General features: G+C 38.6%; 2 protein-coding genes and 1 pseudogene across 2 annotated transcripts; 1 reads left to right on the forward strand and 2 right to left on the reverse strand.

Moving 5' to 3' along the window:
• Window positions 1-3,040: 3,040 nt before the first annotated feature.
• Window positions 3,041-14,062, reverse strand: LOC139883121 (UDP-glucuronic acid decarboxylase 4-like; annotated as a pseudogene).
• Window positions 14,063-22,309: 8,247 nt separating this feature from the next.
• Window positions 22,310-22,687, forward strand: LOC139883122 (uncharacterized). The gene has a single exon (XM_071867336.1). The coding sequence runs from the start codon at window positions 22,310-22,312 to the stop codon at window positions 22,685-22,687; it is 378 nt and encodes a 125-aa protein (XP_071723437.1).
• Window positions 22,688-24,440: 1,753 nt separating this feature from the next.
• LOC139883117 (chaperone protein dnaJ 49) lies at window positions 24,441-25,505 on the reverse strand. Its single transcript, XM_071867333.1, has one exon. The coding sequence runs from the start codon at window positions 25,503-25,505 to the stop codon at window positions 24,441-24,443; it is 1,065 nt and encodes a 354-aa protein (XP_071723434.1).
• Between the last annotated feature and the right edge of the window lie 256 nt (window positions 25,506-25,761).

Here is a 25,761-nt window from a genome sequence, read left to right on the forward strand (position 1 = left end):
TCCTAGACTTTCCTCAACTTTGCCAAGCTCAACGATTGTAGCTGGAGAAACAAAAGCTGAAAATTAAAATAATCACTAATTACTAAAAGTACAGCTGAAAAATAATTCAAACTGTAAAAAGGCATTATTTTGCAAAAATTCTGAATGTCTGAATACGTCAATACTAAAACAAAAAAATCTTCTCAATATCTAGTGAATGAGAACCTAAAAGAAACAAGCTAATGACAGGTAACCAGATTAAAACTAAGAGGATTCCACCATAAGCATGAAAAATACTCATATCAACATGAGAAATTCTAAATTTCACTAAGGTCTACCGAATTAAAAGAACAGTGATGAATACAGTATATTAAATAGCTGAAACATGCACGACTTAAAGCCCAAATCAAGACTGCGAACCAAAAACCGATAACATAGCTCTAGCTACACTGCACACATACTTCCAAAACCTTAAGAAGCTGAATTCAATTGCATCTACTGAGCTTAGGGAAAAAAAAAGGGATAGCTATCAATCAAAAAACACACGATTTAGGAGAGGGACGATGCTAAGCGTGAAAGACTAACAGAGAGATGGAAAGAGAGAGACGCACCTGATTCGAGCTTCGGGGCGGCCGACGATTAGTTTGCAAACGAGAGAGCGAGAGAGAGAGAGTGTTCGTGAATGATAAGAGTTAGGTTTTTTGTTCGTCTGCAGAGTTAAATAAAACGCAGGTCTTTAGAGCGTTTTAAGGATTCGTTTTAACTCGATGAAGAGCAAGTCGTTGAATTAAATTACTTACCGAATAAAATTACTGTACTACTCCTACTGGTTTAACTAATATATTAATTAGTCACTATAGTTATCAACAAATTCATTTGAGACGCTATATATTTAAAATATCTGAAATTAGTCCCTACTGGACTTTGGTTCCTCCTTTGCTAAGAGAGTAAGGCCGTGTAGCCAAAAAAATTCACTCCTCTTTTTATCAAAAATTCTCCACTTCTCAATTTTCTATTTCACATAAAATTTTAATAAAACTTGTTCCGTGATTGTACTTTTCTCAATTTCTCATTTCACACTTGCAGTCAATCCAAAAAAAAAAACACTACAAACTTGCAGCCAAATTGCGTCCTAAACTTTCTCCATAACTAGAACTATCCATACCCAGAACAAAAGTATCATCTGTATTTCATCAATTGCTTCAAACCTACAATTGAAATTCAATTTAATTAACCATTACCACAGCAAGTTACATCAATTGTCACCATAGATAGATGGTAACCAATACAAAAAAGAATCGATCTGGGCGAAATTGATTGCCAGGAAGTCACGAAGTCACATAGAGAGAGAATGACGTAAACAATATGGGGTTGCTGGGATCTGACTTGGAGATGAGAGAAAATGGCGTTGAAAGTGGAAGCTCGGATCTGAAAAATTTAGGTGCGAGAGAATGGCTTATGGCGTTGAGCGTGGGAGAAGAGAGAGAACAGAGTGTGTGAATGAAATGGGAGTGTGAACTAGACAAAATATTTCTAGTCAAGGATATAATAGTAAAAGTCATGATTTTACTGTAGCTCCGCGTCTCTTTTCCATTTCCACAATCTCTATTTTCCGAAAATTTTATGAAAAATGAGAAATAAAAAGTCACAATCGAACGGCTGTTCAATGGAAAGTGAAAATTTCGGAAAAAATTAAAAATTTTGTGAAAATTTCTGCCTAAGACGCTCTTTTGTTTTTTTCGTTTTTTCTTAACTCATCTCAACTCGATTCATTTTCATTCACTTTGATTTATTTTAATTTATTTTAATTTAAAATATAATTTAACTCATATCAATTAACTACAATTAAATATATTATATTTTATATCATTAACTATCACTATACATTTTAAAAATATTATAATACATATTCAACCACACATATAAATCATCCACTATCTACCTACACTACATCTTTTCATTTAGATTTTGAGATGGTTTTTTACCATTCAAGTGTATTGAGTTTAATTAATTTTTTAGTTCTATTTCATAGATGTCATTATTCAAGTACATTGAAGTTATCGCTCTTGATAACCAATTTAGAAAATTATATTGTAAAAGTCCGATTGCACAAAAACTTTTCAAATCTGACGGTGACTGAAGCTCTTGCCAAGACGTCAATAAAATTAAATAAAATATTTTTTATATTTTGGTGTATCGCCTCGTGAAGCATGCATTGATTTTATCGATGACTACTACATGTGTAGATAAGGTATTTTTTAACAATGAAAATTGTAAAAACTCGCTTAAAAATTAAATTGGAGATAAATGGATGAATAATTGTTTGGTAACATAGATCGAGAATGATATTTTTACTGAAATACACTGACAAATTAATTCTAACACTTTTAAACAATGAAACATCGCCGCGGACATTTATAGATGTGAGTTTTAAATTTTATTATTAACGATTTTAAGATCATAATTTGTTAACTTTTATATTATTATTAGAAGCTATATTTTGAACATCCAAACAAAAAATCCTTAACTTCCCCTTGCGGAAATCTATTGGCTAGCTCTGTAGCTCACGCGTTAGCTAATTTAGTTTAAGTAGAGTTTGGATTCGTGAAGACACAAGGTCACTCATTGAAATGCAACCACCGATGATTTGTAATAAAAAACGGCCATTCATGTTTTCTATTAAATTCACAAAATGCTAGTATTAACCTAAAATGGTTTTAACACTGTCTATTTATTCATTGCACCAGCCATCAGGTGATCAAACGTCACAAAAAAATGGAAATAAAAATAAAATAAAATATTCCCATACATTAATACATATTTTTTAATTTTTTTTATATTATTAAAAAAGAAAATATTAAGTCAATATTAATAATTATATATATTTTTTTTAATATATTTAAAAAAATTAAAAAAATATGATTAACATACAGTAGAAATCATAGCACCAAAACTTTTCCAAAAGCCTAAATGAAAAACAAAAACCAAAATCATATCATGATATGATATCCTACTAGTTTAAATCTGGCTTAGCGTTCTATATATGTTTTGATGAATGGATTTATTCATAAGATGCACCGCCAATAGCACTAGTTTTGTGGCCGAAGATCCTTTGTCGGAAGTCGGCAACCATGAGAGGCAGCCCTTTACGGAGGGAGACGGTCGGCTCCCAACCGAGCAATTCTTTAGCCTTTGAAATGTCTGGCTTCCTGTGGATCATCCACTGTGTTTGGCCTGAATTCTATCTTTGCATTTAGATCTAGAGAAAATTATAAATGTATTTTTTTTTTAAGAAAACTTGGACATTTGTATAGAAATTGGGGGAGAGGTAAACATTGGTAGTCTAACTGGAAATGCTATTTCCGGTTCTACCATGTAATGACTGTGATTAACAGGTATTTAAATTTAAGATAAGACCGGAAATGAGGTATCCGGTCCAAGAAAAAAAGAAGAAGCTAAGACCGGATTTGTCAAATCCGGTCCAAGGAAAAATGAAAAAAAAAAGGCAAAAGAAGAAGACAAAAGAAAGAAAAAGTGAAAAGAAGACAAAAGAAAGAAAAAAAAATATTACTAATATTACTAGTAATATTTTTGCATTACAAGGAAAATGGAAAAAAAAAAAAAGGTGTTGACCGGAATTGTGAGTCCCGGTCATAGGGAAGACCGGATTCTCCGTTTCCGGTTTTAACTTAGACCGGATACACCATTTCCGGTTTTAACTAATTAATCCTAATTAATAGTCCCGGAAACGCGAAATCCGGTCATACTATTTGATGTTCACCTCTACTCGTTACTGTTTACAAAAGTAGTGCGCCCTTTAGATCTATCGTCTCTTGCACCACCTATTATTAATTAAACAAACCCCCATTCAATTAATTAATATGAATATGAATGTGAATATTATATGTATATGGATGGATGTTTTTACCTCAGCAAGTTCGAGCATGGTGAATTCTCCCGGGTTGCCAAGATTGAAAGGAACGACATGATCTCCTTCCATTAACCTCATCAAACCTTCAACCTGTACAAATTAATTAGTAATAGTAACACAACATTATTTCCTTGTCACTTATCGATAAATTCTTGAGATTGTATTCTGACACTTATCGATAAATTATCGCAGGTGTGCTAACGGTAGCAAGTTAACACAGTATAACAATAGCAGTAAAGAAAGTAAATAACACGCGATATGATAACGCAGTTCGGAACACCCAACGTGGATGATCCTACTCTGCGGGGCCTAGCCCAAAGATAAACGACATTCCACTATTCTTGCAACGATAGGTCAGTACACGGATTATAATTCGCAAATCTATAATCTACTTCCTAACTCACTAAGTGGATTCTTCGTCTATACTAATTGCCTTATCAAAACGGACAAAGACTCTCTTGCAATCTCTCACCTAGACTACAAGGACCGATTGCCTTATCAAATAAGGTCCGGTTAATAACAAGAGATTCTCAATTACTAGGTTTCCAAAGAAGACTTGTACCGCAAGAAAGAATCGAATCTTCAGTATACTGGTTTTGACGAAAATAGCCAACTCACAAACTCAGGCGTGAAAACAGGTGTGACTCTGGAACCTGTGTACACTCACGGCAGGTTTGACTTAACAATCTCCCCCTTTGGCATTTTTGACAAAACCTTCAGAAAAATCTTCAAATCGACTTTTCAAACTTCTGAAACACCAAGTCTTCAAAACATCGTTAATGAAAACTAGTAAAGCGCAAACATTGCCAAGATTGTGAAAACAGACTCAAGTTAACACAGTTGAAATTTGCACAAATCTGACCGCTAGATTTGAATGATTTCCGTTCATTCAGAAATTATCTCCCCCTATCTTTTTGATCTCCCCCTTTTCGTCAATAAATCGCCAAAGACACCACTCGGAGATAGCAAAAACGCATAGCTGGTCAAATAAAAGTTATTACACAGCCAAAAATAAAAAAAGTTCTGAATTGTTTGATCATAAACCTGCATATCCAGAAGATAAAAACTTCCCCTGGGAATCAGCTTCTGGCAATCTGAGCTTCCAACTGCAACATCTTCTTCCTTAGCCTATACTCCTATTTCGTCAGGAACTTGACCATTTCTCGTGCAACGGCTAAAGCGTCAGGAGTCAGAACATCTTCTTCTCTAGCTTCAGCAGGATTAACTGCTCTTTCTTCATCTTCAGAGATGTTCATGATATGCTCCCCATTTGTGAGCCTGGCAGTAAGCTTGAAAGCTTCAGGTTGAGTGAAGTCCTCGTTCTCACTAACGGTCAGCCCTTGATTTATCAGCAAGGTAAAGATAGTGGCAGGGTAGGCATAGTTGCCATATTTCCTTGACTGGCCAGCAAAAGACACTATCCTGTCATAGGCCATGTCACCCAAATCGAAACCAACCCTAGTTTCAACCTTAAACAGCAAGAGCCCCAGCTTCAAGCTCACAGTGTTAGTATGTCTGCAAGGCATCCAATTCGCCACGACTATTTTGTGCAGAGCCGAATAAAAAGCTGTCAACTCAGCTGGTTTAAGAGCAGAATCACCACCAAATCAGGTCCTCTTACGGCCACCAGTCAACTCAGAAGCAATAGCATCATAGTCTTCATCACACCTTTCTTCCGGATTCCAGCATTCGAAGACTTCAGACAGCAATTGTGGAGAGATTTCATAGAACTTGCCTCTGACATACACTTTTTGATAATTTGGCGAGTCAAGTTTGTCCACATCAGCAGGCATGTTGCAATAGAATTCTCTGACAACCTTCTCAACGTACTGGTTGTTCCTGGTTGTGCTGACCCACAGATTCTCTTCGAGTAGAAGATCTTTCAGGTTGAACTCGTCAGCCTGATCGCTTTCCAGCACCTTTTCTGCAATGATCTTCTTTCCATATGCAAATGGCCAAAAATCCCTGGCAGCATTATTAACAAACGTTCCTGCCACAGCTGGCTGCTCCCCCTGTGATTTTGAAGTGGAAGCTGGTAAAAATTTGGAAGTCTTCAGAGCAATCCTCTTCCTCTTTAAACTTTTCTTTCCCCTTGTGTTAACAGGGACCTCAGCAACCTTTTCCCTTACAGGCCTTTCAGCCTCTCAACATTCTTCTGCTCAGCCACAACATCAGCAACATGAGACTCCCCCTCAGCATGAGCATCCTCCTCGGCATGGGTCTCCCCCCCAGCTTGAGGGTTTCCTCCATTATCAGCATCATTTTCCTGATCCTCTGTGGAAGCAGGATCTTCAGCAACTCCAGACTCACTAGCGCCTTCTCTTCCAACATTCTCTGTCCGGACCTTGCGTGGCTAACAGACTTACCAGATGCCAGATTTTCACTCACATCCTCAAAAATACCGGTAATTACAGTTCTCCTACCGATCCTACCAGAAGAGGAAGGGAAATTACTTACTGGAAAACATCGATGCACAACCAGAGCACTCTCCGGGTTTTCGACCACAATGTCCTCTTCACTTTCATCATCTGAGTAGTACTTTGAGATATCTTCAGGTCTTTGCTGTGAGAAGACCCTCCTCGGTGGTGGCGGTTACTATTCTGGAGAAGATATGGTTATCGGCGATGAGGGAGACGAGGGTATTGTACGAGCGTTCGACGCAATTCTGGACGAGCGTCTAGTTCCACTGTGTCTCCTTGAGCCACCCCCTCTTGTTCTCGCCATTTTAGCAGATTGAAAGCTTTCTGAGTAGGATTTGAGAGAATGCTTAGGGTTTGAGGAATCGTGTAGCACAGAGAACCAAAAATGCAGTTCTACACTCTGATTTTAGCTTCAACTCTGCAACTTCCCTTTTTCAGTATGTTTAAATTTTCGTGGGAAGATCAGCTGCTTCGCAGGCCAACATAGATTTACTAGGCCCAACATCTTTCCTCATTCTACCCGGCTGTCTCTTTGGGCTTTAGCTCATCACAGCCCAATTCTTTTGCTTCCTAAAAAGCAAAATCACACTATCTCCAAACTTCTTTTTGTATTTCTCTTTTTGTATTTTTTTAATATAGAAAGGATAAAACATAATAAAATGGTATTTACAAGGGATGGAAGCACTTTATCTCATGTTTCACGTAATAGAGCAAAGTCCAAGAGCTCCTCTCAAGAACTCAAAGCGACTTGCATCTAGACTCTTCGTAAAGATGTCTGCCAATTGTTTTTCAGTTGAGACATATTCCAAGGCCACCTTCTTCTCTTCAACAAGCTCTCTAATAAAATGGTGACGAACTTGAATGTGCTTCGTTTTGGAGTGCTGTGCAGGATTTTTTGATATGCTTATAGCACTAGTGTTGTCGCAGTATATTGTCAACACACCTTGCTCTAAGCCATATTCTTCCATCATTTGTTTCATCCAAAGTAACTGTGCACAACAGCTGCTGGCTGAAATATATTCTGCTTCAGCGGTGGATAATGACACTGAATTTTGCTTCTTGCTAAACCAAGACACTAGATTGCTTCCAAGGTAGAAACAACCTCCTAATGTACTTCTTCAGTCATCTACACAGCCTGCCATATCAGCATCACTATAACCAGCTAACACTCCATTTGTATCTTTTGTATACCAAAGCCCTAAACCTATTTGTTCCAGAAACATAGCGCACAATTCTTTTCACAGTCTTGATATGAGATTGTTTTGGATTAGCTTGGTATCTTGCACAAACTCCTACACTAAAGCTTATGTCAGGTCTGCTGGCACACAGATATAACAGACTCCCAATCATGCTTCTGTATAGTGTAGGATCAGCATCTTCCCCTTCAATGTCTTTTGATAAATGATCATTCGTGCCCATCGGAGTTCTCATGGGTTTGGCAGTTTCTAACCTAAACTTCTTCACCAGATTCTTGGCATACTTTTCCTGAGTGATCGAGGTTCCTTCCTTGCACTACTTGATCTGGAAGCCTAAGAAATAGCTTAATTCTCCTACCATGCTCATCTCAAACTCACTGGCCATGCTGTGAACGAATTTCTATCGTTCCCGTTCACTGGAGCTTGCTTAAGACCATATAGAGCTTTCGTCAGCTTGTACACATGATCCGGATAGACTGGATCAGAAAACCCTTTAGGCTGCTTAACATACACTTCTTCATTTAAGTACCCATTTAAAAAGGCACTCTTGACATCCTTTTGATACAGAGTAATGTTGCCATAAGCAGCCACAGCAATCAATAGCCTGATTGATTCAAGCCGAGCAACAGGAGCAAAAGTTTCATCGAAATCCACTCCTTCAACCTGTGTATAGCCTTGTGCAACAAGTCTCGCCTTATTTCTCGTTATATTTCCCTGCTCATCGGTTTTGTTCTTGAATATCCACTTTGAACCAATGATATTGTAATGTTCAGGTCTAGGAACCAACTCCCATACTCTGTTCCTCTCGAATTGATGTAGTTCCTCCTGCATTGCAAGTATCCAATGTTCATTAGTTAAAGCCTCGTCAACTTTTTTTGGTTCAATTTTTTATGTATAAGCAACATAGTTCATCATATCTCTGTAGTTCTTTCTAGGCACCCCTCTTGTTCTTCTTTCATCGATGTCTCCAATAATATCCTCCGTTGGATGGTTCTTCTGAATTAGTGTTGATGGATACAGATTTCGATTTGTGACTGCAGGTGTGGATTCTTGTGTGTTCCCAAAATCTGTGCTAACAAGAAATGCCTCCACACTAGGTGTGTTTTCATTACTGCTAATATTTTCTGCTCCTAATGCCCCCACACTAGGTGTGTTGTCATTAGTCAGAAGTTGACCAATTCCAGGTTCACCGTCCTCTTGATTGTCCACTTCCACCTGCATGTCATCAAACACAACGTTGATAGATTCAGTAATGGTATTTGACTTTTCAATAAATATTCTATAAGCTCTACTATTAACTGAATAGCCAACAAATACTCCCTTTTTACTTTTGGAGTCGAGTTTTCTTCTCTGTTCTCTATCCTTCAACATGTAGCAGGGGCTCCCAAATTCATGAAAGTACTTCATAGATGGTTTCTTATTATTCCAGATTTCATAAGGAGTTTCCTTTATGTGTGGTCTGAGATACACCCTATTTATGATGTAGCATGCAGTTGACATAGCTTCACCCCATAACTTGTAGCTTAGCTTCCTAGCATGGATCATGGTGCGTGCCATCTCTGTAATGGTTCTGTTTTTCCTTTCCACCACTCCGTTTTGTTGAGGAGTAATGGGTGCAGAAAATTCATGCATAATTCCGTTGTGCTCACAGAATGCTGTGGCTACAGAATTCTCAAACTCTTTTCCATGATCACTTCTGATTCTCATGATTTCTCCAGTCGTGTTTCTTCTTTCATTGTTCAGTCTGGTACACAGTTTTATAATGAAATCTGGAGCTTCAGACTTCTCTTTAAGAAAATCTACCCAAGTGTACCTGGAAAAATCATCAACACACACAAATACATAAGATTTACCTCCCAGACTTGGAGTTTGCATTGGCCCCATTAAGTCAATGTGCAGGAGTTGCAGAGGTCTTTCAGTAGTGATATAGGGTACTTTGGAGTGTTTTTCCTTCGTTTGCTTCCCCATTTGACAATCTCCACAAGTGATATCAGGATCATATTTGAGAAGAGGTAAACCCTTTACATACCCTGTTTTTGACAGATCAGCTAGATTCTTAAAACCAATGTGTCCAAGCTTCTTGTGCCACATTTTTAGATTTTCCGTGCTAGTCTTCAAATACTTTATGTCTCCATCAAGAGTGTATGTGTTATCAGCTTGTCTCGTTCCTAACATGACAACTGCTCCATCGATATTGAGCACATTGCAACCATGCTTGTTGAACCTGATTTCACAATCTTCATCACACATTTGTGCAATGCTGATCAGATTGTGCTTAAGACCTTTCACCAATAGAACATGCTTTATCTTTGAGTTTGTCAAAACTGGCAGGCTTCCTTCTCCGATTATAGCATTTGAATTACCATCACCGTAAGTAACAGTTCCATGGTTTTTGTAGATAATATTCTTCAAATTTCCTTCTTCACCTATCATGTGCTGAGAGCAGCCACTATCAAAGTACCAGTCGGCTACCCTTTTAGATGAGAATCTGCACATCAGACTCTTCAATTCTCCTTTCTTCACCCAAATTCGTTGCTGAGAGTGATTAACAATGTCGAGTTTCTTCTTTGGTGCTTTCTTGGATTTGAAGAAATAAATCTACGAATGTCATTCTGTCGTATGAAACATCTAGGTCTTATATGTCCAGGTTTATTACAATAGTGACATATGATTCTGGCTCTAGTCACTCTGTTTTTGGATCCTGAACTGGTTCCTCTTGATGGTTTGTGGCCTATACCAAATAGATTGTTCTTAGGAGCTAATTGTTTCAGAATTTCATCTAGATTTCCCTTTCTTTTGTTGAACTTCTCCATTGCACGGTTGGCTTGGGCTAACTTCATCTCAGTCTTTGACAATTCAGATTTCAACTGAGCAATTTCAGTTTTATATTTTTCAATCACCTTGTCGAAAACCTCCCTTTCAACTGTCAATTGCTTCACTTCGTCGGAGAGTATGTGATTGATTTTGAGAGATTCAGCCATTTTCCCAGCTAGATCTTCGAAAGCACTGTGTATGTCTTCGTCTTCAGAATTACTCTCTGAGCTCTCATCAGAACTTGAGTTCTCCTCTGTTTTACCTGTGCTAGTAGATTCTGTGGTCATAGAAACACGGGCAGCAAATGCATTATATGCAGGAAACTCAATTTTACTTCCACTATCACTGATTTCAGATTGGTCTTCGGATGTCCCCTCATCACTCCATGTGGATATGAAGGATTTCTTCTGCTTTTCCAGAGTATTGGCACACTTTGCAGCAATGTGACCAAAACCTTGACATTCATGACATTGTATCTTTTCTTTCTTGAACCTGGTCCTTCCTTCATTTGATTCTCCCTTTTAAATCTTTGACTACCTCCACCTGACTCATTCTTCTTTTGGAAATTTCGACTATTTTTCTGAGGATTGACTGTAGAATAATCAACGTACTTGGCCTTGTTGATCTTCTTGTACATCTTTCCCATGTTTTTCGTCAATAGCGCCAACTGCTCATGGATTGAGTGTTGTTCACCTGTGTTAGTAGGTACATCTTCCACTCCAGTTTTGAAGGCAACGGACTTGGACTTAGACTTATCTCTGTTTCTCATAGCCAAAGTCATCTCATGGGTTCTAAGCTTTCCATTAGATCATCGAACTGCAGGGTCTCGAAATCAGTAGATTCACTGATAGCATCTATCTTTGAGCTAAACTTCTCCGGCAGTGAGATCAGCACTTTTCTCACCAATTTGATTCCGGAATAACCTCGCCAAGAGCAGCAGATTCATTAGCAATGTAACGAAGGTTCTTTTCAAAATCAGCAATAGTCTCATCATCTTTCATGGTTAGAGTTCAAACCTGATGGAGATGAGGTGCAGCTTTGATTGTCTGACTGATTTTGTTCCTTCATATGTGAGTTGAAGAGCATCCCATGATTCTTTGGCAGTCTCAAAATTTTGAATAATCTTGAATACACTAGGACGCACGGCAGATTGAATGATGCTAACCGCTTTGCTATTTGCTGTGCAGGTAGCAGTTTCAGCTGCTGTCTATTGGTTTTCACTCTTAACGGCTTCAACTCCATCAACAGTTGTAGTAGGAGGTGTCCACAGAACCTGTGTAGCACGCCAGATAGCTTCATCCTGACTCTTCAGGTACCACTTCATTCGGTTTTTCCAATAATCATAATTGGACTCGGTAAGTAAAGGAGGACGAGTGGTTGAACCGCCTTCTTCGATCTTGTCATCCATTGTCAAAATACGTAAGATCTTTTTTTCAAGAAGATTTCTTGAGCCCGCTCTGATACCAATTGAGATTGTATTCTGACATTTATCGATAGATTATCGCAGGTGTGCTAACGGTAGCAAGTTAACACAATATAACAATAGCAGAACAGAAAGTAAATAACACGCGATATGATAACGCAGTTCGGAACATCCAACGTGGATGATCCTACTCTGCGGGGCCTAGCCCAAAGATAAATGACATTCCACTATTCTTACAACGATAGGACAGTACACGGATTATAATTCGCAAATCTATAATCTACTTCCTAACTCACTAAGTGGATTCTTCGTCTATACTAATTGCCTTATCAAAACGGACAAGGACTCTCTTGCAATCTCTCACCTAGACTACAAGGACCGATTGCCTTATCAAACGGACAAGGACTTTCTTATAATCTCCTAACAGATTACAAGCGCTACCAAGTTTTGCACTTTAACACATAACTCTCTAACTAGTTGAAATAGTGCTCGATTAGGTACTCACCCTACAACGTTCACGGACACACAAGGTCAATCGACCGTGAACAAAGGTGTAGATAGGAATATTTTCTCCTCCAAATAAGTCGTCAATGTCGACAGCAAAGAATGCAACAGCAGATCAACTTCTGGTCGACAGCAACAATAGCAAATCGGATGTCTTCTTCGAAAGCAAGTTTGCAGAATACAGCGTGCAGAAGACAGCGTGCAGAAGACTTGTAAGACATCTCACGAGATTGTAGAGTCTTCATCCTTTTATATAGAAAACCTACAATCTTGGAGAATAAGACTTCTTCATAGAATAGGAAAAAACAATCTCTTATGGAATAGAAATTGTATCCTAAGAGAATCCTTGACTTTCTCTCTATTAAGAATTAATTTAGGAATCCTTTTCACAATAGGAAATCCATATAGAATCAAATAAGGTCCGATTAATAACAAGAGATTCTCAATTACTAGGTTTCCAAAGAAGACTTGTACTGCAAGAAAGAATCGAATCTTCAGTATACTGGTTTTGACGAAAATAGCCAACTCACAAACTTAGGCATGAAAACAGGTGTGACTCTGGAATCTGTGTACACTCACGGCAGTTTGACTTAACAATTCTGATCATATATAATCCTTCCTAGAGTATGTTTGGTTCGCTAAGTTTAAGTTATATACTGGACTAGAGTGAATTCAAGCAATAATAGTATTAGTAAGGAGTGAATAAGTTTATTTACCAGGTCTGAAACGTATTGGAAGCTCCTAGTTTGTTTTCCATCACCATAAACAGTGAGTGGTTCCTTCCTTAATGCCTGCAAAATTAAATAATAAAATTGAATTTCTTGGTTTTCATGATATTCCTATCACACAAAAAACCAACATAAATAGTGTAGGGTATATTTCATATATTTTACCTGAGCTATAAAGTTGCTGACAACACGACCATCGTCGGACAACATACGAGGACCATAGGTGTTGAAAATACGAGCAATTCTGACCTGAAAATCCAATTATGTATAAAATTAACCAGAGTGTGTAATTTTTGTAATTAAATAAATAAATGGAGAAATGAATTAAACTCAATCCCAAGACCCCTGTGAGAATCCATCCATAAAGTCTCAGCTGTTCTCTTTCCCTCATCATAACAGCTCCTAACACCTGACAGCCAGCCAGCCACCCAATATTATTACTAATAGTACGATACGATCGAGAGAGTTAGTTATTTATGACAACAACTTGTACCAATGGGATTGACATTTCCCCAATAAGTCTCAGCTTGAGGATGTTGCAAGGGATCGCCATAGACTTCACCGGTACTGGTTAGAAGGAAGCGTGCTCCTACTCTCTTTGCCAATCTCAACATGTTTAGAGTCCCCACCACAGTAGTCTCGTACAACAATAATATTCCAATCAATTCAGTCAAGGACCAACCAAAAACAAACAATAATACTTATAAGAAAGAAAGAAAGAAAGAAAAAAGGATATGATTGTTTTGATAGGATTGAACTTGTAATGAACAGGAGAAGCAAGGGCACACCACTTTTGTACACCTCAGATTTAGGAGGTGAACATGAAAAGGTCTTTTCGGAAACTAAGTTTCCGGAACAACTAATATGTATTAGGCATTTAGATTAATTAATTTCCGTGATTAGTGTTTTCGGGATTCAATTTTTTTAAGAAATAATGATTTCTTAATAATTACACCATTATTTGTGGTGGGGGGAAATTAATTTAATTGATGCCGGTAATGGGGTTTACGGACTCAACTCAAACCGGAAATGGGATTTCCGGACTCAACTCAAACCGGAAATGGCATTTACGGAATCAATGTGAAACCGGAGATGAAGTATCCGGAATCTATGTTAAACCGGAATTGGATTTTCAGGAATGAATGTGAAACCGGAAATTAAGTTTCCGGACTTAATGTCAAACCGGATTTGTCAATCCCGAATGACGGTAGCCGTTAATGAAAATTCCGGTTTAAGTTTGTCCGAAAATTGCATACACGGATAGGATTTTGCCTATATAAGACCTCCGCACCCGTTTTCACTTCCACTTTATTTCTTCGTCTCTCATCCGAATAATTTTAAAATTTCTAATTTTTTTTTCGATTTTATTTGCAATATTTTTTGAATTTGATTTTTTTTTATAAATATATCTTCCTATTTAAATTTATACTGGAGGAGTTCTATACAATTCGTGGAAGGCAAGGTCGTGGTGGGTAGCGTTCCCGACGCAACTTATTTCATCAATGGTATTTTGAGTTGTGATGATTTTTCTCAAGTAATGTGCGATTATGCCGGAATTCAAAGAGAACGGGTACAATTGAATCTTATTTATGTATACGCAGTTGATAATGGTGAAAAACAATGTATCGTAATTAATGATGATGCTACATTATCATTGATATATCAACATCATTCTTGGAGTCATGACTTGTTCATCAGCTACAATCCGATTCATAATTCGGACCGGACATCAAGATTCAATGCCGGAGGAGAGGGTAATAGTAGACCTCGCGGAAGACAGGGAAACGCCTCATCAGACGAGGATTACATCGTTCCACCCGCAAGAGATTATCATGTGTTCAGCAACATGGATGGGCCTAATGAGGTAACAAACCGCCGCATTTCTAGTGGTCCAGAATTATACAATGGTGACCCTAGTAATATAAAGGTGGGAACGCATTTTTCTAACAAGGAAGAGCTGCATGGTGCGATAGCGATCTGATTAACCAGGCGGGGAGCAGAATTTCGCGTGACGAAGTCAGACCGAACAAGATGGGTTGTAGAATGCGTTAATCGTCCAAACAAACGTACTAAGCAGATGCAGGACGGTATTATATGCAATTGGAATATCCAGGCTTTGTTCAAGAGCGAATATCGCACGTGGCAAATGACTTTCTGGTGTGACGGGCACAATTGTGATGGAGCGGACAACGAACGTGAAGACAGGAATATTTTGCTAGATCACGTTGCCCACATCATACTGGAAAAGATTCGCGATCGTCCAAATTACCCAATGAAGGCCATAGTTGCCGACTATGAAGCAACATTTGGCTGTAAAATTAGGAAGAAAAAAGCTTGGGACGGTAAGTGAGTGGCGATGAACCAGGTGTATGGAGATTGGGAGACAAATTTCCGCCAACTACCCAGCTACATGCAAGCTCTTCAACACTGTCACGATGGGACTACAGTGCAGTGGAAGTTCAAGAAGGAGGACGGGATTGTGCATAGCAGGAGGAAGATTTTCAGGTACCAACACATGTTTACCTAGCACAGTAATAAGAATTTTACTCCCTGTACTGATTATTGTTATTTATTCAGGTACGTATTTTGGCATTTTGGTGCCACGAGACTCACTTTTCAACACAGCCATCCGGTAGTTACTGTTGACGCAACGCATCTTCGTGGGTCGTACAAGGGTAAGGCGGTTGTAGCGGTCGTAAAGACTGCCAACGATAGAGTCGTGCTAGTCGCACATGCGATCATAGACGAGGAGTCGAACCACAGTTAGTATTGGTTCTTAAAATACCTGAAAATTTACGTTCTACAAGATACGTTCACCTGCATCATCTCTGATCGTAATTCGGGCATCCTGTCTGCTATTGTGAAGCTCGATAGCAAATTTCCAAACTGGAGAGTTCACAGGTGATGTTTACAACACTTTAATTATAATTTCAAGTTCAAATTAATCCATGAATTAATTATTACTTCTAAACAGGTGTACCTGTAGGGAGCATATTCATGCTAATATGCTGCCAAACGTCTCGAAGAAGAAAGGATTATATGCCTTATCTTGGGAAGTTGGTACCGACTTGGATGAGGCTAAGTATATGAAAGCATGAGCAGATCTTATAGAATCGAGTCAGGCTGCAGCAACGTATCTACAACGTCTTCCCTTAGAGAAGTGGACATTGTTCCTAGACGGATTCCACCGATGGGGAACAACCACGTCGAACGACATGGAGAGTTACAATAACGTTCTCAGAGGCGACCGCTTCTTGCCAATCAGGGCGTTCGTTCAGGCAACGCATGCAAAAGTCATGGCAATATTTGCAGACGAACTGACGAAAATACATAGATACAGATATGCGCTTGCACCAAAACCGATGGAAACATTCGAAGCAGACAAAATACATTCCAGACGGTATAGAGTCTCGTTATATCCAAATGCTCCCGGCCGTACGTTCAGCGTCAGATCTCCGCCATTGAGTCTCAGAGTTACCGGCAATGAACATACGGTTCAATTTGATATGGGTTCATGCACATGTTTACGTTGGAACACCTACAGGATACCCTGTTCTCATGCAATGGTCGTTGCAAAGGAACTCCACGTTCGTCGTCTAGACCTGGTTCATCGTTGCTACACAAGGGCTGGTTGGAGACAACAGTTTATGGTATTTTTTGCCCTCTGCCAAATCATTGGCCCGAATCCGATTTTTTGCTCCTACCAGACGACAGTCGCATGGTTCATCATACCGGTCATGGTCGCAGAAGAGTAAACAGACGACAGCGTGGCGCGAGGGACTACCTGAACATGACCGGTCGAAGACCACGAGGGTGCAGTAATTGCAACAGCAGAGACCATGACAGAAGGAAATGCTCGTTCACTCATACACCGGCGGATAGACTACCGTTGAACATGTTGTACGACCCATACGGACTTCATGGAAATGCGCCTCTCGATGATGACGACTATGATGATGATAGTGAAGATGTTGACTACGATGATGATGACGATGATGAAGATGACGACGACGATGATGACGATGATGAGGATGAGGATGACGATGAGGTTGAAGATGATCATGAGGAGTATGATACAGACAATAATTAATTTTATTTTTAATAAAAAAATATTGTGGTGATGAATGTCAATATTATAAAAAAAACAGTACATTTAATCTACTCCAATGCTAGCTCATCTGGGGTCGTAGTATACCCAACTGCTCCTTTTCTTATTCTGACCGCGACCGATACGATCTTGTCGCTGCAACTCTATCTCTTCCGAAGATGGTTCGCCACTATGAGTCTGAGTATCTAGTAATTACGATGGATGTAAAACAATTCGTCATTATCAATAACTATATATTAATAACACTATGCGAAAATTTTAAATGTATTATGAAAATATACTAACCATGAACCTCTTGACCTCCGTGTTGTCCTACGAACTCGGCAAAACCTACTGGCCGGTCGGTGGATGTGTCGGGAAAGCCTTGAGAACTCGACCTGATGCCTAACTCTATATGTACATCTCTAGCATATGTGTCGGCCGTCTGCTGCTCCGGCTGCACCGAACCGAAAAAACTCGCGACGAAATCGTATTGCGTAGGTTGTGCAGGAGCGAGAGGATCTGCAGCCGTTGAGGACACTAGGAGCTGCTGATAGGGAGAGGTGGTATCCGTCAGATCATCGGTAGTAAATACCCGGCTGTTCAGAAGTTTCGTTAAGTTCATCTGCGATGGGAAGAACTCATCGCTGTGCAATGGTCGTGACTCTGGCACTTGCACATTACCACCTGCATGGTGAGATGATGTAGAATACCGGGATAAACCACTATGATGAGAGGATCCAGCGGGACGAAAGGGTCCAACCCTAAAATCCGATACGAAATGACGAGCAGATCCAGCCGGATGAGAAGGTCCAGCAGGCGGAGGTACCTCAAGTGATGGTTGCCTGGCTTGTCTACCGCTCCCCAAAACCCGACTCTCGAGCCTCCGCAACAGTGATCTCCATTGGGGCGGCACGTAACCCTGATTGGGATCGACGTGCCGACGTGCACATCGGTCGGCTCCTGTATCGGCAAACCGGTCACCTCCAACAAATCCCGAATCCGTGACGAAAACTCCCCATAATTCTGCACATGCTCGTCATGATATTGGTTGTCCCTGTACACATCTTGAATATGGTTCGCCCAATGCATAAGTCGGCTCAACTCCTCGCTCTGCAAATAAATACCACATCACATAAACAGTGGATTAATATAGTACAGTACAGATCGCTCAACGAATGACAGTACATAAATAGTGAATTAATAAATACCACATCACATAAATAGTAGTAAATCGTACGCACCAGGGCATTCACCGAATCCGTGTGGCCATTAACCTCCTGCATATGGCTCACGACCGGGCTGTTGAACGAAGCGGACGGTCTTGCCAAGGTACCAGTCCCGATATAGTGGCACAACAGTCGGGTGAGCTGTCTGGGGACCCTCGACGACATGGTTGGCCCCAATGTGCCAATTTTGAACGTAAACAGTATGTACTCGTTCCCAGTTCTTAACGTGGGACGATCTCTTTATCCGGTGCAACCTGTCACTCTCGGTCTGATTTAGAGGAGCCTCCGGTACAGCTTGCAGGCGCCCAAATTTCCGCATGACTCTGTCGGGGTAGTGCCCCTCCACAATATAGAAATAGTGGAGGTATGTCCTCGACATCCATATGTGCTCGTCCTGACGGCATGCATCCGGTAGGAACTGAAACGAAATGACGAAAGTAATTGTTAAAAATAAATTTATATTTTGAAAAATAATATTCCAAAAGATTAAAAATACCTGTGACGAAGTCATCATGGACAACTGATTTCTGTAAGCCACGAGGGCGTGGCTTGTAATATTCGTTCTGGACAAAGGTCTTGTCCACTTGCGTCAATTAAAAGTTCAGTAATACGTAAGCCATAAACGTATGGTCGCAGAAATAAACAAATCATGAATTTAGTTATAAATTTAAATGTACACGAACTTACTGTGCAGCAAATGGGGCGTCGACCGGCGCCTGATCTCCTCGACGAAACATGGGCCTGACCTTAAGAATCCTCGTCCATGTCCATGACTGCACGAGTAGCCCGCACATGTTCGTATAGTGGTCTCCGGAACGGGCAGAATCGTACAATGCGCGGTACGTGTAGGAAAGCACGGCGCTGCCCCAGTTCAAACAACCGCAAGCCTCTGGGTCTTCTAGGAGCCGCAGTACCAAGAGATCGATCTTGTTCTGGCTCTTATCAGGGAAGAAGCAACCATCAAGCAAGAATGCGAGGTAGCATGGCGCCCTTTGAAGCGCCTCCTCTTAAGTAATATCAACACGATCGCGATGGCGCTCCAAGTGGGCCCTAAGGATAGAGAGCCGAATACCGGTCTTCCCAGTCCTTTCCGGCATACAGCCCAACAGCCTCCGCAGATACCCGTCGATGTCAGTGGGATACGACTCGCTACCCATAACCGGCAAACCGTCAACCCGCAGTCCCAGCAAAACCTCAACGTCCTGCAGCGTGATGGTTGCCTCGCCTATGGATAGATGGAAGCTGTGGGTCTCGAGCCTCCATCACAGCGGCAATGAAGATCCCCACGAATACGAATCCTCCACGACGAAGGAGACTTTGCGTGATCGAATTTCGTTGTTTATTGATCGAAGAGCGAGTTTCTGTTTGATTCGACGACGATGATGATTCTTCCTTGTTAGGAATTTGTGTTTGGTTTCTGTGATCCAATTGATCGGTCATTTTCTTTCTTTAGGTTCTCGAGAAATGGAATGATCGATCGATATAATGCTAGCTAGTTAGAGATGTTTTTCCCGAGCCAGGGAGAGAATTAGTAGGAATGTGTGTTGAATGATTCTCTTAAAAAGACAAGAAGTGTGGAGTGTTTCATGTTTCTAGCAAGAGAATGTTTGACTATTCAAACGGTGATATTTGCTTGTATATTTTTAGCGATTGGATTTGCCAATTTTTTTCATTATAAATAAGCTTTTTCAGATTTTCCCAACAAGGAAACCAATATAAAATGAAAATTTCTTAAATCTTTTTTTGTGAAGAAAAGATTCTTCAAATAAATTTTAATTGCAAAATATAATTTTTATATAGAGTAACCAAATCTTTAAAATTTATTTTCTGGTATGTTTTATTTGGGAGTACAACTTTGGTGTCGTTATCTTTGAGTGGGGATAGGCTTAAGGTTTTTAAATCCGATAAGTTCTGTGTCCGTATATAATATTCAAACAAATAAATAAGGTAATAATACTGCTCTCAAAACGAGGCATGTCAAAAGTCCGGCCCTATTTTTTAGGACCGGATTCTATAAGCTCGAAGGTTAAAGGGTCAAAATAAAAAAAAATCATTTATTTAAAATGATTTAAGAATTACGATGTTGACCTAATTCTTTCGGATGTTAGGGCTTATGGGCGGTCCTTTATCGATTAAAAAAAACCGTACCATTCAAATGTAAAATAATTTCTTTAATTTTTTAAAATTAAATTAATTTAAAATTTGAAAGTAAACAAAATAAAATGTCGTAATACCTCAAAATGATAAAATGAAATGGCGTAGTGTCATTATTCTAATATAATAATTTAACTTTTTAACTAATATTGTAAAATAAAACATAAAAGAAACAAATCCATCAACTATTATGTTTGTTTATTGTCATCATCTCCTCCTCCTTCTTCAGGTAAAATAAAGAATTATCGAAAGATGGAAATTGATATATGTGAATGAAGTTGATGAATGATTTTTTTATGGAAATGATATGCGGTAGAAAAAGAAGAAGAAAAGACGTATAATATATTATATTGGATTTTTTAGTAAAACGAGTAATATATCGGGAAATGCCTTTTGATTCTTTATTACTATCCTTTTGAACACAACCGATACATTCCAAAATAACCCGTACTCGAACATCTTTGCCCTTGGCCATGAATCTCCTTTTTTTTATTCACTCAACTTGTCTATTTTTATTTTCCGTTCCAAAACATAATAATAAAAAATTATAATCAATATATTAATAAAAATATAGTAATAGAAAAACCATTGTATTACTTACATACAATGGTTCTTTTAAACTCCATTTCATTTTAAATCTCAATAGAGTACTTCAAAACCCTACTTGATAAATATTTATGATAATCATTTTTTTAAATTAAATAATCATTATTTTTAAATTAATTAACCATCAAAATACTATTAAAATAATTAAATTAATATTATATAAATAAATTAACTCATAAATAGTAAGGTCGGATTTAATCCGACCTGTAGGGCTAAATTCTTTAGGACTTCGATCCTTTAAAACTTAAAATATAAAAGGATCAATTTTTTTACCGTAAATAAATCCTTCGAGTCGGCCCATTTTAACATCCCTACTCTAAACTAATAACTAATAATACCAAAACTTGCCTATATATAAAAGTAGTCTTTCTTTGCAGACGAGAAATAACATTCCTCAACTAGTCACGACTTAGCAATAAAAAGCCAAAACCGAATGAGAAATTAACATTGAAAAATCAATTTTCAATTCACCTAACAGGTCGAAAAATGGAATGAATTTAGAAGTGTATCTGAGGCTTCTACTAAAGCCCGAAATCGAAAGCTAAATTTAAGAGTAGAATTAGATTTGGTCAATCCCTATCTCATACAGACCAAAATGATCATCTGTCTGTTCAAATTTAAGGTAATACTGTAGCTTTTAGTCATGGACGCTATGTATATATATCATGATCATCTCTAAATTATAAGTAGTGAATACGACTTTAAAAAAAAAAAAGTAGTGAAAACTCTCAGAAAAAAAAAATAAACTAAGGACCCTACTTTCAAGCTAATTTGTTTATAATAACTTAAAAAAAAAAAAAAAAAACTTAATTTGTTTATGCTTCTCATTTCATTTGGTTCGAGTTTAATTGTAGCATGCCTTGTAGTTCCCAAAGCTTTCTTTATCGGGAACCTGACTGATTCAATTCAAACTAGAAAAAGCTAACCAACATCTTTCTCCAACCAACATCAGTATTTATCAGTTGGTAGCATTAAAATTCGAAACATAATCAAATTTAAAATGTTTTTACTAAAGAGCTTTGATTACAAATCTCGTCCTTTAATTACTTTTAAGTAAAAAAATTAGAATTACTTTCACATACTAAAATGGGCCTTGTAAGTGAATTTGAAAATCAAACTCTAGTTGAATGAGAGAACTCTATAAATACATACTGTATCTTTAAATTAAAGCAGTACTACTCCACTAGCTAAACATCTTACAAACATAAAAAAACGCTAAACATCTTATAAAAAAAAAAATGATAGAGCAAGAAAGACAGGGCGGAGCTCCTCCTCCTCACGGCATAATCATAGCAGTGGTGGTGGCCGTAATAGTTCTACTTCCATTTCTCGTCGGAGACAACGGAGAAGCCATTACAGCCGCCATTGCCGACCTCCTAACGCCAATAGGCCTCCTCCTTTTGCCCATTATTCTGCTCTTGACCATACAATACCTCTCCACCTCCGACAGTACTACTGGTTCATTCATCTCCGCCGTCTTCTCCTCCGGCGAGCCTAACTCCATCCACCGTGCCAGTGGCTCCACCGCCGGAGTAGCCATTTTACTACTCTTGGTACTTTTCCTGCTTTACAACCGCTTCTACATCTTCGGCGGCGACGGAGAATCTGGAGATTGATTAATTAGTTTTTTTTTTTGATTTGTTTATCACTTAGTTTTTTAATGTTATAATAGTATTATTAGTACTATTACTTAAAACATTTTGTATCTGCAAGCAGAATGATAGAATTAGAACTATTTTTGTGAAATAGTAGTGTCTTCTTTTACGTTAATGTCCTTGGATAATGAAATATTTTGTATGTCATTGTGTCAAAGCAAGTATATTATCGTCATTGGCGATGAAATAATTAATTAATTATGAAAGCTGTCGAAAATGCTTCATTTTGTACACTCCTTCCAACTTTGAATTCAATTCACTAACAATCCGTGGCTTGTCTTTTGTGAGCAACCAATGCCGAGCCAAGTGGTGGCGCAACGGTGGTGGGAAGGGCGGCTCCTCGTCGGTGATCAGTTATTTCCTTACTTTTTTTTGGAGAAATTGGAGTGAAAAATACTAATTAAACCATGTGGAAACTGCTATGTTCCGTACGTAGTTCGAGTATTGAACAGTCGAAGCACAGTTTTGGTGTTGACATGTCATTACTGTTTGCACAACAAAAAAACCTGACACTAACAGAGTATGTATTCAGTAATAGTATGGCCTCTGTCACGTATCCATTTTTCTTATTTTTCCCACATTTCATTTTTTGTTTGTATGTATTATGAAAAATAACAAAACACGGTGAAATTAAATAACAAAATTCTACAGTCCACGACAGCATGTGTGAAGTTGTAAATAAGTGTGCTCAGCATGTTTTTTTTTTTTTTTTTTCTCATATTACCATTGATTTCATATTCCAACGAAAAGCCAAAAGTAGCTTTGAATTGTCTTCCGATATTTTAGCTCGATAATGTCAAAACTAAAGAAAAGGAATGCTTCCCATTCAAAAAAAGAAAAGAAAAGGAGTGCTCAAAGATCCATCTTCATATATAGTTAATGCTTTGCGCCGGATTTCTGCACCTTATCCAGCCATATAAACACAATGCAACATTGCAATAACAAGAGGATAGATAACGAGTCAATTATATTACATAGCGATGTCATAAAAGAATGCTAAAATTACTCAAGCCTTGGATGCTCAACGTAAACAAACCACCAGTAGCACACTTTAGTTTCGTGGTCTAGAACCAAAACTACTGAAATGGCGTAATTGAAACCCTCATTAGTCAATTACCATGTTTTGCCGAGATACATATAATACAGGAGCAATTTGGCAGACTGTTACAAGGCCGCTGCTTCATACTTTCCAGAGTCTAGCTTCATACTCTCTGTTAGCAATCAAGATTAAAAAGCCTCAGTTAAGGGGAAAATGTTTGTCAACAGGAACTCTAAACATATAGGTACAAGCATGTTATTCAAAACCCAGGCAAGAATGTTGGAAAGATTAAGTACCAGGGCCAAGCCTCATATAACTCAAATTCACTATAAATAGATAGAAGAATCACTAACAATGATTGGGGATAGATAGATGGCAGCTAGAAATTCCGGAGCTATTTAATGCTATGGTAACAACTTAGAAAAACAAAGAGGCGCAATTGAGTTCGACATGAATTTTTTTCAGGGGGTACAAACTCCAACTACATAACATAAATTATTTATGTTCAACTACATAAAGCTTTACTAAAATGAAAAGCACGATTGAAAATGTACTACTGGACTAACACACTTACAAAATATTCAGAGTTATAGAATGCATGTCATTAACAATACAGAAAAACTCCATGTAAAACACTTTCTAGTTGCATGAGAGAGCAAGCACTTGATCATATCTTCATGCCAGTCCGAGATTTTGTAGCTTGTTGCAGTGAGGCGTTGGCAAATTCTTATTCCAGTGTTGCTTCTGCATCTCTATATGGCAATAGCGCCAAAGCATATTTTTATAATCTTTGATCACGCTGTCCTCGATATCGGAGCGAGCATCACTTCCAAGAGGGAAGCTCTCATCAAATGACGATTTCACATAAAAATCCACCCCAAGTTTCTCAGTTTTCTTAGGAACCTGATAGGAAAGATTCTTATGCAAGGAATACTCTGGCTCAGGAAACGGCAAAGAAGCAAGCAAGAAAATCAGCAGGAACGGCAATATTTGAAGAAGAATCATTAGATTAGATCCTCCTCCTCCGCCCCCTCTCGGAACTTCCTCCCTCTGGAAACCACCCATTCCTCCGCTCCTATAAACATGGGAAGCCCTATACATCTCCGACCGACCAAAGAATGACCTAAATATTTCATCAGGATCAAAATCATCCTCATAAAAGTCATGAGTAGTTCTCCTTCTCCTTCTCCTCGGTCTATAATTCTGTTGCATGTCCGATTCGAACTCGTCGACCAAACCAACCTGATCGTACTGCCTCCTCGAATCTTGGTCACTCAAACACTTAAACGCCTTGCACACTTTCTTAAAGGCTTCCTCAGACCCAGGAGCCTTGTTCTTATCAGGGTGAACTTTCAATGACATTTTTCTATAGGCTTTCCTAATCTCCTCTACAGAACATTTCTTCTCCAGACCAAGAACTGCATAATAGTCCTGGTTCCGATTAATCTTTTTGATCAAATAAACATGCTCTTCAGTATAAAGCCCATCTCCATTTCCATTAGCATTTTCCAGACCAATTTCAGTTTTCTTTTCATCAACGGGATTTGCATTTACAGGAGAATGAGAAGGCGATCCCGAATCAAGCTTCTCACAAGCAGCTAAAAGGTCAGCTACAGGTAAATTATGATCAAGGCGTTGTGCGATTTTAATGAATTTCATCGCACGTTCTTTCTTACCCAATGCAATCGATTCCTCAACAATCCTACGACACCTCAACGCTTCATCTTTGTTACCATCCATAATGATTCACCGAACCTCACAATTCACTTTGGAAATGAGAGGGAACAAAATCCAAAACTGAAACAAGGGATTCGTAATTCAAGCAACCGTATGTATATGGAGTTGACAAAATGACGAGAAATTTAACTGAAATCATATATTTGAACGAATTCTTTGAGAAACCAAACCTTCTGTTTACAGAGATCCAAACAACGTCGGCCAGAGAAAATCAGGATCCTGAAGATGAAAGATGGTCTCTGCTTTGCTTTGCTTTGTT

This window comes from Rutidosis leptorrhynchoides, unplaced genomic scaffold (genome assembly GCF_046630445.1).
Source record: "Rutidosis leptorrhynchoides isolate AG116_Rl617_1_P2 unplaced genomic scaffold, CSIRO_AGI_Rlap_v1 contig356, whole genome shotgun sequence".
Classification (NCBI taxonomy): domain Eukaryota; kingdom Viridiplantae; phylum Streptophyta; class Magnoliopsida; order Asterales; family Asteraceae; genus Rutidosis; species Rutidosis leptorrhynchoides.